Here is a 13351-nt window from a genome sequence, read left to right as displayed (position 1 = left end):
CCCTAGCCTTACCCTTACAAAAGAACACTGTGGTAGTTTGATGTTAATTTCAGTTTTACTGTGTATAAATAATTGACCATGTATCACCATTCACCATGTTACCAATTGTTTACAATGGTATAATCCAATTTACACTATGATACCCATGATATTGACAATATGATACATATGGTAATATAATTGCATTTACACTATGATACCTATATGGTAATATCATATGATACCTATGCTAATATCATGGCATTTACACTATGATACCTATATGGTAATATCATATGATACCTATGCTAATATCATGGCATTTACACTATGATACCTATGGTAATATCATATGAAATCCGTTATTCATTCTTTGGTTTTGTTTAATTTAGAATACTGCCCTGTTATCTGGTCATCAGCTACAAAATCGAATTTAAAAAAGGTGCAGGTTGCTCAGAATAAAGTGGCTCGCCTGGCACTAGGCTGTTCATACAGGACAAGTATTGGTTTTATGCATCTGGCATGGCTGATGGTTGAAAATAAAGTATTGATGAGTCTTCTAATGCTACTGCGGAACATTATTAGCACTGGTAAGCCATCTAGCTTGGCTCAGCAGTTAGAAATGACTTCTGAACATGGTTACAACACTAGAGGGGCCGCTTCTGGTAACATCAGAACAAAAACAGCACCAAAATCAAATTTTCTCAAACTCACTGGCATATATAGGTATAGGGCTGTCCCCGACTAAGGATTTGGATAGTCGACTATGATTGGCCAAAATTTGCCGTTATTAGTTGACTAAAAAAATAAAAATAAAAAGTACAATATATATATATTATTATTTTTTTTGTATCATTCCATTTGGGCTGTGGGGGGTGCTTAATGTCTGAAGGAGTCGACTGAAGGCTTTTTGTCTTCTGGAAAAGCATGCAATTGGTCCACTGATGGATACATCTTGATATTTGTCTAGTCTAGTGTGTTCATTAGATGGGTGAAATCCTCTTTCAGTGCCTCTGTGCCTGTTTTCGTAGGCAGTTAGCCTCTGGTATGCGTGCCATTAGCGTTAGCCATGTTTCTAGGCCTCTTTTCTTTTGGAAAGAATGACAAAAAAATATAAAAAATAAAATATGTGTACCAGAGAAGACAATCACACATGTTGATTTTTATCCTTAAGTCATTGCTAGGTAAGCTGCCCTTATATATCTCCAGACTTCTGTCCTTTTATACTTGCTTTTTTAATACCAGACGAGCAGCCAATGGGATGCTTTTAAATGTTCCTTTGATGCAGTCAGAGCTTGGTAAAGCATTCTCTCCACTATGCTCCCTTTTTATGGAATACGCTGCAAGTAAAACTTTGTCTAGAGGCACTTCCTACTGTGAATTATTTTAAAGGTATGCTACGATTAGCCCTTTATGAAACATGAAACTGTTTTACCTGATGCTATTGCTGATCTGACCATGCTCCTTGCCACTGCACAAATGGCCTTCTGTATTTATATTTGAATTGTATGTTTTTTGTTTAATGCCCTGTTTTTATGTTGAAACTTGTTGTGTGCTGTGTTGGTCAGGACTCCCTGGAAGAAGAGATCTTGTATCTCAATGGGACATTCCTGGATAAATAAAGGATAAAAAAAATTAAAAAAAATTAAATAAAAATTGACTAAGAGGTTGGCAGTCGACTACGGCTCCTTTCGACCGATTAGTCGACTAATCGACTAATAGGGGTCAACCCTATATAGGTCAATAGTACTCTGGAATGCTCTGCCGAAAAACTTACAAATATTAAGAGATACCTTGCAAACTTGTCAAGTATGTAACTGTATTTTTATTTATATTTTCTGACTGGAATGTTAGATTTTATAATGGGAATTTGTATATTTGTATTCATTTTTTATTTATGTGTTTTGTTACATTTTTTATTCGTATTTTTTGTTGTATATTTGTATTGTATTTGTTTTGTCCAGGACCCCAGGACGACTAGAGGCTCTTTCATGTGTCTCTAATGGGGATCCTTTAACTCAATCAGCGCCAGAGGTCGCTGTTTACCGTGTGGTAAGAAGGCCACCGCTTTAAAGATTAGGGATACATGGCGGTGTTTGCAGGGCTCAAATTATATGTTATATCATAGCTATGGATATAATACTATGGCCCATTTGACATCGAGTATCTATCGTTCAATTTGTGAAAAAGAAAACAAAAATGCATCCATACATTCGCGTTTTATACCGTGGTGACTATAGGTTTAGAGTAATCCTGTCTAATCCAAGAAAACGCCGCTATGCAGCGGTTAGTGCATTTCACTAAAAACTTGGCGTTTCTCACCTGTATCAACAATCAATCTGAAATCAAGGCTATATTATCTGTATTATGTTTCATCATGAATGCATGAAAGGGTGGGGGTGGGGGTAGTTTTTCTATGCTTCGATCGTCACCAACGGAATACGTTACACACACACATTACACACATACGTTCGGATCGTGGGGAAGGGATTCTTGGATCAACGCAAGATTGATACCATATAGCCCTTACCTTGACTAGGATGTACTCCTAAAAGAATATTCCAATTATCTGATCGCCATTCCAAGTATTGATGTTGATCGTGTTGCCAACATAATCCACCAAAGAACATGAACCGGGAGTGATTGATTCTCCTCAATCCATGTGTTATAAACGCTTGTCCTGCCTGACAAGGAAAACCCGGCTCGGACTTTTTAGATCGACACACAGCCCAAGCCAGAGAGTTTCAAAGGATGTGCAATACCGGCCGCAAGGCGGCAGACGGCGGTATTGGACGTTTGCGATCTCAGACTCATTCCCAATGATAACACAGGTTCCCTCGATGGATTATGAATGGGAATATTGAATAAAAGAAATAACGATAGAAAACTCGACTTTTCTCGTGTTTGGCGTTCAAGCATCGGCGAGTTAACCCGACTTTATTCGTGAGTGGCGTCCAATGAGTTAATAAACATTTTGTATTTTATTTTTTTATTATTTTTTAAACAAACACATAAACAAAACATGACAACACACGATAAGATATACAAGCATTAATTGTCAGAGCACATCCAATGAGATCACATTTTAGTTAATTGTCTTATATAAGATATACCCCTAATACCTGTTATCTAAAAACCTACATACATATGCTCCAGCTCGAACCCCCCCCTCCCGGACCCCACCTTGGGAAGTACCTCCACTATCCCTTGCACCTAATCAGACACTACCATTATAAGCTAGCTTTTATTCTCTCCACCACTTCTAACCACATTGACATTTTGGATTCATTGAGACCCAGAATTCTTGCTGTAGATATTTCTTGATAAATCACATCGAGATATGTAAGAAACCAAACTTTCCGGCACATTTTTTCCGGTTGAAACCAGCGTGATGCGATCAGCTTTTTAGCTACTGTGATACCCGATAAAACCAATCTCTTTAGCTGTGGATTCACTGCAAACTCAAAAACATCATTCAATAGTAATACCGAGGGGTGTACAGGTATATTCCAAGATACGAGTTTTGATAATTGTTGGGTCACATCTTTCCAGAATGCCTTAACTGGTGGACAGTCCCAATACATGTGCATAAATGTCCCTTCGTCCCCATTTGTACATTGGGAGCATTTGGAGTCTTGTTTAAGCCCCTTATAGGAGTCAAATATGTCCTGTGAATATAGTTAAGATTGATTTGTTGATGATCCGGGTTCCTTGATGTAAGTCGGACATTTGCCCAGGCTCCTTGCCAATCAAAGTAATTTTCCAGGTCTGGTATATCCCTCCTCCAGACAGAGTCTAGTTGGAGGGTTTCATACGAGGACGTTAGTAATTGATGATACAAATCTGAAACAAAACCTCTCGATGTCTCTCTTTCGTAGAAGAATTTGTGGTATCTGTGGTGTTCAATTGGTATGTCTAATGGAACACCGTGAGACTTCAAACATAGCTGTAACTGTATGTAAAAAAGCCATGTGGACTTGGTGAGATTACATTTTTTGCGTATTTCTTTATCACTACAAAAACCCTGTTTGTTAAAAACATCCCCTAATGAGTGTATGCCTTGCTCTTCCCATATAGGGAATCTTATAGGTCGTTTTTTAATTAAGAGTGCATTGTTATTGAATAAGGGAGTATGATTGTGCCATTTGTGTGGGTTAGGATTTTTTTTTTGTGATTCACGCCATATCCGGATCGCATGAGTAATTATGGGGCCAAATTTCCGTTCACAGTGCTTGATTGGTAGTTTAGTGTGTGCTATGTCCTTCAGTCTATGTGGGGCTACTATGTTTTCTTCTAATTTTCTCCAGGATACTAATGCTTGGGGGTCAAACCATGTTGTCAATGGTCTTAATGTGTACGCCTTAAAATATTGGAAAAAATCTGGAAATGCCATGCCACCATCTGCTTTATTTCTCTGTGCGGTGGATCTTTTTATACGTGGTGGTTTGTTATTCCAAATAAATTTGTATGTGGAGGAGTGTAATCTTTTCCAGTAACCCTCTGGAGGGGGTAACGGTAGCATTGAACTGAAGAAGTTGATTCTAGGTAGTACATCCATCTTAACTATTGATATCCGTGCTTGTACTGTGTTTTTAAGTTTTGCCCATCTATCAAGGTCGTCTTTGATTTTGTTTTGGATTTTTGTGTAATTGTGCTTCACCGTTTGTCTTATGGTGGGGAATATTTCCACTCCCAAGCATCTAAAATGTTTTACCATCGGTATCTCTCCTGGGAGGGTTATATCTTTTTTTGCAGGGGTGTTAAGTGGAAGGAAAGCCGACTTCGGCCAATTTATCTTAAATCCCGATAAATCACCAAAGTTCTCAATCAACTTGAGCAGATGAGGCAATGTGGTGTTGGGGTTTTGCATGAACAATATTACGTCGTCCGCATATAAACTAATTTTTTGTTGTGTGCCCTTGATTACGATTGGTTCTATGGATTGGGATTGTCTTATATATTGTGCTAAAGGCTCTAATGATAAATTGAATAGACCGGGACTAAGAGGGCAACCCTGTCTGGCAGAGCGTGATACCGGAAAGATTTTGGAGATGATTGTGCCTGTTGTAATCATGGCCGAAGGGTCTTTGTATAATACTTTAATCATATCAATGAATCCTTTTCCTAACCCCATCCTTTCTAATACTGCCCATAGATACGACCATTCCAGCCTGTCAAAGGCTTTCATAGCATCCAGGGACAGCATCGCCTTAGGTATGGTGTCATCCTTGTCGGCATATAGTACGTGCAGTATTCGTCTTATGTTATCAGTGATCAGGCGGCCTCTTATGAAGCCAGTTTGGTCCGGGTGAACTAAAGACGTCATATGCTTTTGTAATCTGATGGCTAATACCTTAGAGTACAGTTTGATATCGGTTCCGAGGAGGCTTAAAGGTCTATAACTACCGCACTCGTTGGGGTCTTTGTCTTTTTTAAGGAGGACTGTTATGAGTGCAATATTGTCATTCTTATGGAAGTTCCCCTCCTTGACTGAGTATAAGATCATATTTAGTAATAAGGGTCCAATTATGTCCCAAAAGGAAAGGTACATTTCTGATGGGATACCGTCTCTTCCAGGAGCTTTACCACTTTTCATTGCGGTTATGGCCTTCTTGAGTTCCTCTAGTGTGATCGGAGTTTCTAACTGTTTAGCGTCATCCTCTGAAAGTTTAGGGAGAATAATTTGATTAAGATATGTGTCCATTTTGTCTTGATCGAAGGTCGTTTCTGATTTATATAAGTCGGAGTAGAATTCTTTGAATGTATCGTTTATTTTTACAGGGTCTGTTTCCAGTACTTGTTGTGCTCTAATGGTAGTTATATCTGCAAATTTTGCATTAATTCTTAATCGCATGGCTAATAGGTGACTAGGTTTAGATCCATGGGAGTACTGCTGTTGTCTTGTGCTGCGTATTTGTATTTCCGATTGTTGTCTGTATATGGCATTGATCTCTATTTTTAGTACGTTAACTTGATTCTCTAGTCGAGTTGAGTTGTTGTATTTTAGAGAATTAAATAATGTTGAGTAAAGCGTTTCCAGCTCAGCCAGTTTTGTGCATTGATTCTTGCGCATTTTGGAGGAAAAGCTATCCGTGAAATCTTTGATCATTCCCTTTACCGACATCCATAATATTCTGGGGTCTTGCACCGAGTTTGCATTCTCCCGTTGGAATACTATAAGAGCTTCTTTGAGTTGTGTAATGAATTCCTTGTTATTAAGCAGCATCGAGTTAAATCGCCATCTTGGGGCTCGGGAGGATAGTATACCAAATGTACCTTTAAGGAGTAAATAACAGTGATCTGATAGTGCGTTGGGTATCATTTCCACTTCATAATTATCAAATAGTCTCTGTGATGCAAAGACATAATCTATTCTGGATAATGTATTATGTCTCGCAGATCGACAAGAGCACTTTCGGGTCGTGGGATTAAGTAACCACCATAAGTCATTTACACCTGTAATCTTCGACCAATCCTTTAATGCCTTAGATGAATTCTTTTGTTCGCTGGAAAAGGCGAGGTAAGATTTGTCCATCCTTGGGTTCCAGATGGCATTGAAATCCGTACCTATTATAAATGAGTAATCGGGAATGTCTAACATTGCATTGGTTAGTGTAGTGAAGAAATCCTCTTCGTACAAATTTGGGGCGTATACCGCTACCAACGCTATTTTCCTGTTCTTATGTACAATCTTAGCTATAGTTATCCGACCTTCTACATCAGACCATACTCCCTTTAGTACAATATTCAACTTACGTTTAACGACTATGGCTACACCCCGAGTTCTCGTACCAATAGAAGAGTGACTAATATTATGATATGTGTTGTCCGCTAATTTATCTATGTCTTTCTCTAGAATGTGCGTTTCGCTTAGCAGAGCAATGTCCACATGTTCTTTTTTCATCAGTGTGAGCACGCTTTTGCGTTTGAGTTGGTTATTTATTCCCCCGGTGTTCCATATCATTATATTCAAACTAGCCATAATCTATACATGTTGTAGTGTAATTTTTGGTAATGCTTCTGGAGTGCGAGGCAATAATAGATATACATCCCACTAGTGAGGTCCCGTTGAGAGCCGAGCTTAAAAACATACATATATACAAATTAAAAAAACCTTCCCTTCCCTCCCACCGAGAGTCGTACAGGATTGTGTTCCATGAACACAACCTTTGCGTATGACTCCCTCCCTTGCACCACCGGATATCCCAGAATGATCCAATTATCCTTAACATTCCTATGTATACCATAGGATCTAACACTCTAAATTCTACCATAAGTAGAATGTCGACTGTGGCTTGGCCACTTTCCCGTTAAATAAACATTTAAATAAGATAAAACTAAAAATAAAGACCAAAAATAAGCTTCAATTATCATGCCCTAATCACTTACATTTTATATGAACTTGTGTAATTTATAGTAACCCATGAATAATATGGAGGTATTGAACTGAAGAGAGAGCCTCAATAAATCAGAGAAAACGGATGAAAAAACAAGTAAAAGGAAGAGAACATTAACTTAGATCTTAAAAGAGCTTTGCTATGCTTAAACATCTAAAGTATAAATTGGAGAAGTAGTGGAAATATTTCCAATTAATAAAAAGCAGTTTTTAAATACGTATATGCAGCATTTCCCCTGACCGGGGTGGGCGATGATCCGTTGTGTAGAATGTTATTTCAGCCGGCCGCTGCTATGATGGTTCTGTGGTTCTGCATCTAGACGCTGTTGATTATTATATTATTATTATATTATAGTGGCGTCCAATGAGTTAATAAACATAAACATAAACATATGATACCTATGGTAATATAATATGATATCTATGGTAATATCATGGCATTTCCCTCATTTCTTGTTCACATGATACTTTATCTTAAGGGCTATTTCCTACTTACCAGTGGTCGTGTCGATCAGAGTCCTACCTCATACTGGATACCGACAGCTCTGGCTACTTAGCCTCAAAACCAATGCAAAGTCAATGGTGCCACGCTTCAGTCTGTAGTACAAGCCCTGAAACAAATGCTACTCCTACAGTACCTACTCCACAGTACTTACACCCAAATTAGGTTTCAGTGTTTATTTCCAGGTGCTTGTACTGACTGGAGCGTGGCCCCACGCTTGTATAATCAGTCAGATAACTTCAGTTTCAGGAGTTTTACAATCAGCAGGGGTGTAAAGTACTTGAGTAATTGTACTTTGTTACAATACTTAAGTACTGTTTTTGGGGATTTGTACTTTACTCAAGGTTTGTATACTTGTACTTTTACTTTTAAAAACATACTTTTTACTCCTTACATTTAAAATGCAGACCTACAAAGTACAACGTACAAATCTTGCAGGTCCAACTATTTTAATTAGTATATTTGTTTGTCTGGCAGAACTTGTTGCGACTCCCACCTCGTCACGGAGAAGGAGACACCAGCTCCATAAGAAGCCCGACAGCCCGTCATTCAGTGCTTGTTCGTACTGATCACTTGTGGTTAGTCTTACCTAAAGAATATATTCAAGTCGTAGTATTCTTTACTTGTGTTGTTGACTAACCCGGCTTTGTTTTCCCCAGTGTTTTGGTTCTTCTGTTCTTTTGTATGCCAGTGGTGATGTTCCAAACTAAATTTCGTTGTACCAACAATGACAATAAAGATTCTATTCTTCTTCTTTAACACATTCGGGACCGGCCACGGACATGTCTGTGTTTCGGATCCAACGGTAGAGGGCCAACCACGGACATGTCCGTGGCAAGGTTGTTTTTGCTTTTATTCCATTTTAATAACCTACTCAATGTCACAGAGCGGCACTGCAGATTTACCCTACTCTTGGAATTCTGAAAAGTGCATTACCGGCCAGATCCTCGTAGGGGCGCTGTCTCGATAATGCAGTGTTCCCTGTGGCAGAACGGTGCTTTATTTATTTTTTTCTTTGAATGGAGTTTCCTGTTAGCTGGAATCTATACATGTAGCTGTAGCTTGGAATACCTTTTGCGACGCCAAATTCACTATGCAGTAAAGGAATATATCATCAGCCAATGGACATATCGATCTACCAGATGGCGATCGATAACTGGGAAATCCTTTTTGGGATCCAAACACGCCCCTCCATGTTCTTGTCAGTGACCAGTGGTGGAAGAAGTACACAGTTCCTTTACTTTAAGTAAAAGTAGAAATACCCAGAGAAATAGCACTCTGGTAAAAGTAAAAGTCCTCCATTCAAACTTCCACTTAAGTAAAAGTAGAGACGTATTTTCTATTGAAAAGTAGAAGTACACATTTTACACTGTGTATTCCAGTGCTTGGAAGCGTTCAAACCTTGATCCACTGACCACAAAAGGTTACCTTAAAGTGGTATGTGGTCCAGTTATACTGAGTTATACTGCTCTGATTAAAGGTGATGTTAAAGTGGTATGGTATGTGGTCCAGTTATACTGAGTTATACTGCTCTGATGGGTGATGTTAAAGTGGTATGTGGTTCAGTTATGCTGCTTACGTCTTCTTTAAGTCGGCAGGCTTCACATCATCTTCATACATTTCTACCATATTTTCTATGCAAAATATTTTTCTTCAAAGTAACTAGTAACTGATGGGTTCAGATGAATGCAGTGGAGTAAAAGGTACAATATTCGGCTGATCGGCTGCAATCTGCCATCTCTCCAGGACCTGTACGCCTCCAGAACCCTGAAGCGTGCAGGTAAGAGAAAACTAGATGAAAATATAGTAATTCTGGACTGCAGTACATGCAAGGTCTGGTTTGAGAGCAGTGGTTGAGATGCGTAAAATATCGAGCATGGGTGGACCGTGGGAGTCAGTTAGTCTGGACCTCACTCGACTCTTGTTCAAGTTCATAACAGAGAATGTCTGCTCACAAATGTATGTAGAGCCGAACAAGCTCAGCATTCTCTTTGCAAATGTTCGCATTTCTGGGTATTTACCTTTATCCAGCTGTCGGTAAAAGTCCAGAAGTGAGAGAGGCTGCTGTCGGCCTCGCAACTTTCGATGCATTGCATCTCAATTAGCTCCAACTGCAGTTGATGCGGGACAGTGTCGGGGTCCACAGAGAAGAGATAATGCAATACAAGAGATGTAATAGACTACGCTACTGAATTCTCCCTCCTTTTGAAAAACCGGGGCCTGTTTTCAAAAGCATAAAAATTAAATACATACGTATGAAATAATTAATGATTTATCATGTGATTATATATTGTATTAGATCTAATATGCATATTGAGATTGTTTTGTAATGAACAGTTTTTTTAGGTCCGATACTGATATGTATAGAGCAGGGCGGCCGGTGGACAATATAAGCATATGTGAGAGAACAACACACTGGTTCTGTGGAGCAACACATGGGCATGGATCACGAGGGCGTCCCACACTAATGTAAGTGGACGTACTAAAGAAAGATGCAAAGGGCAGAGAGTACTGGAAAGCTAGAGACAAACACGTGGAGGATGGAGATGGAGGAATCGCCCAACAAGGATGACAAGAGAGAAAGAAGAAAGAGAGAGAGATGAAGCCTTTCAGCAATCAGATGAAATAAACCATATTTTTGATAGATGAAGGTTGTAAATTGGGCCAATTTGTTTGGAACACAACTCGAGGAAAGTTGGTTGGTTACTTAGTAGTTGGATGGTGGGGCATATCATCATCATCATCATCATCATCATCATCATCATCATCATCATCATCATCATCATCATCATCATCATCATCATCATCATCATCATTATCTAGTCCTTGTAAAACCATTGAGGCTGCCCTCATTTCCAATGATCAATCAACAGATGGACAAAATTTTAAGTAGTAATACAACAAGAGGAAAACCGGGCAAATTATCTAAAAACAGACTGATACACTGCAGTTAGTGATCATGGTTTTGAACTGTGCATATCAGAAGAGTATTGATCTTTAAAGTGCATTGAAGGATGTTCCATGAGTCAGGAGCATTAACGGAAAAGGCAGACTTTTTAAGCACAGAACATCTTCGAGGAACTTTATTTGAGCAAGTCAGATAGGCTCCAAAGTTTTACAATTCAGAAACATTGTGATGTAAGGTTATAGCTCACCAATAAACAAATACCAATGAGTATTGCGCCTCTCTGCAAGAGAAGACCATTATGGCATGAAACTCCTCATTTTTTGGACCTTGCCAAGCCATCTTACTTTAGTTCTACCCAAGTATGTTTTGTGAGGGAACTATCTTCCCATATGTGTGTACGTCCTCCCTCCCCTGTGGCTCCCTCTGTCTCTCAGCCCTCCAAATGTGAAATCAGCCTGTTGTTTCTAGCACACCTCTCCAAACCCTGCCATCCTCCCAGCTGCTATTCCCTTTTGGTCAGAGAGAGAGAAAGAAAGAGAAGGGGGGGAGAGAGAGAGAGAGAGAGAGAGAGAGAGAGAAAGAGAGAGAGAGAGAGAGAGAGAGAGAGAGAGAGAGAGAGAGAGAGAGAGAGAGCGAGAGAGAGAGAGAGAGAGAGAGAGAGAGAGAGAGGACGGACGGGAAGCAAAACACCCCCGTCACAGCCCCCACATCACGGGGTCGAAGGTCAAGGATCCAACCCCGTGGCAAGGCTGCAGCAGCGGAGCGCGGAGGAGGTCCCAGCCCTAGGACAACCTAAGGGCTAGGACCCCCTGAAAAAAGGGGCCGGGTGAGGCCAACAAGGCCGCAGCATCGGGGCCCCACCAGACGGTCACTGGTGACATCACCCCCCACATCGCCAGTGTACCGGACAGGGCCCAAATCAAGAGCAGGCCCTTCCCCCCTTGGCACGCCACTTTGAAGCACTCTCCAAGAGGCTACCCCCCCACAATACTGTGAGGCCAGTCGGCGTGCCGGGGAGACAACCCCCAAGGAGGTTGATCCCTCAATCCAGGCAACAGGCCCCAAGAGCAGAACTCGACCTGTGCCTGGAGCACTGCGGACTAGACAGGCACCTAAGGGTCTACTGTGAGAACAGTATCCCGGCGGAAGGGGTGTTCGGTATGCTGTGCACCATGTCATAACCTCCACAAACCCGACCTCCCATCCAGCGGGGTCGAGGTTCAAAGGAGAGGCTGACACAATTGGCAGACATCATGAAAGATGCGGGGGCATACTCTCGGGCAGACGGGGTCAAGCCCGGCCTCAACCCGAGAATCGACTCTGCTACCAACACACCGGAGAACCAACCACCCCCCTATGTTTAGTTTAACAGGAGGCGGTTGTTCCCTTAACCCACCAAGAAAACTTAGAAACATAACTGCGCGTATACACAGGCTATACAAGCAGTACAAGTGTTTCAGTTTTCATAGGGTTAACCCAGGCCAACAGGTCCTGGCGGACCGGGACCTACACAGGGATGCCTAGAGGGGTTGACAGCAACCACCCCAACAGCCCCCTCCCATCCCCGCCCAGCAGAACTTCCATATATATGTGGAATAATGTTCTAATTACATTTTCCTGAAGTCATTTAGACATTTTAGAAACCATGCCAGATAAAATGGGTACTTTTAGGAAAAGTCATTGAGTGACAGAGCTGGAGCTCGACCAAGTGACATTTGGTCATTTGACCCCTTGTCGGCTGTGCTAGTGTTAAGTAAAGAAAATAACAAGCTAAGAGAGGGATGATCACATGCCACTATGTACAGCGCTGTAGGTTAACACCCAGCCAGTTGTGGATTCAGCCACGTTGTCTAAACGTTACATGAACACACACACAACTTCTCATCATACAACAAAAAACCCCAGTTCATTTTTACTCACGTAAAAAATAACGCTGTTCTTAGGTAGAGAGAAAGACATAAGCCTTGGCCAATGCTACCTAAGCTATACAAATAGCGACTAAGACTATTTTCACACCACACGTCGTATCTCCAAATGCAGTGAAGTAACACATGTTTTGTTAAACAAAGACATCGTTATTAACCAAAAACATTCGGGAGGGGGAGGGAGGAAGAGTGGGGCAATGTCCTACGGACATCTTACCTGCACCTTGTACGCAGGACAAAATGGCCGCAAACACAGGTTGGTCTACCACGTTGACGAGGGCTCTCGCTGGCAAGGCCAGAAGCGGCGACGGCTGGAGCCTCGCTCCGGTGCGACGCCGCCCTCCTGCGGCCGGTCATGGCGCAGGCCCAACGACATCTTCTGCCAGAGATGACGCTGTAGTCAGAGTGCCAGGGCCCGTTATTCTCACAGCTAGCGCCAATGGTTGTAGCATAAGCTAACAGCTAACTCCAGGCTAACTGATAGCATCAAGCTAATGTTTCTAGCCGAGCGTAGCCGCCAGCTAACGACTTAGCCTAACAGCTAACTGCCTAACAGTTCGCTTTTACCGGCTATCCATAGCCACCAGCTAACGCAGTAGTAAGCTAAGCGGCTACTACTGAAGCTATACAACGTCTCCGCT

General features: G+C 41.2%; 1 protein-coding gene across 1 annotated transcript in view; it reads right to left on the bottom strand.

The window, feature by feature from the left end:
• Positions 1 to 13086, bottom strand: part of LOC311227253 (uncharacterized protein) — a gene marked incomplete at its 5' end in the record, with an annotated part of 101965 nt that extends 88879 nt beyond the window's left edge. Inside the window, one exon of the mRNA XM_084312842.1 lies at positions 12977 to 13086. Within this exon, the coding sequence (XP_084168968.1) occupies positions 12977 to 13086 (110 nt within the window). The remainder of the gene's footprint in view (positions 1 to 12976) is intronic.
• Between the last annotated feature and the right edge of the window lie 265 nt (positions 13087 to 13351).

This window comes from Notolepis coatsorum, assembly GCF_963971535.1.
Source record: "Notolepis coatsorum genome assembly, chromosome: 1".
NCBI lineage: Eukaryota > Metazoa > Chordata > Actinopteri > Aulopiformes > Paralepididae > Notolepis > Notolepis coatsorum.
Note: the sequence above shows the minus strand (reverse complement) of the source record. Positions and strands in the feature narration are given on the sequence as shown.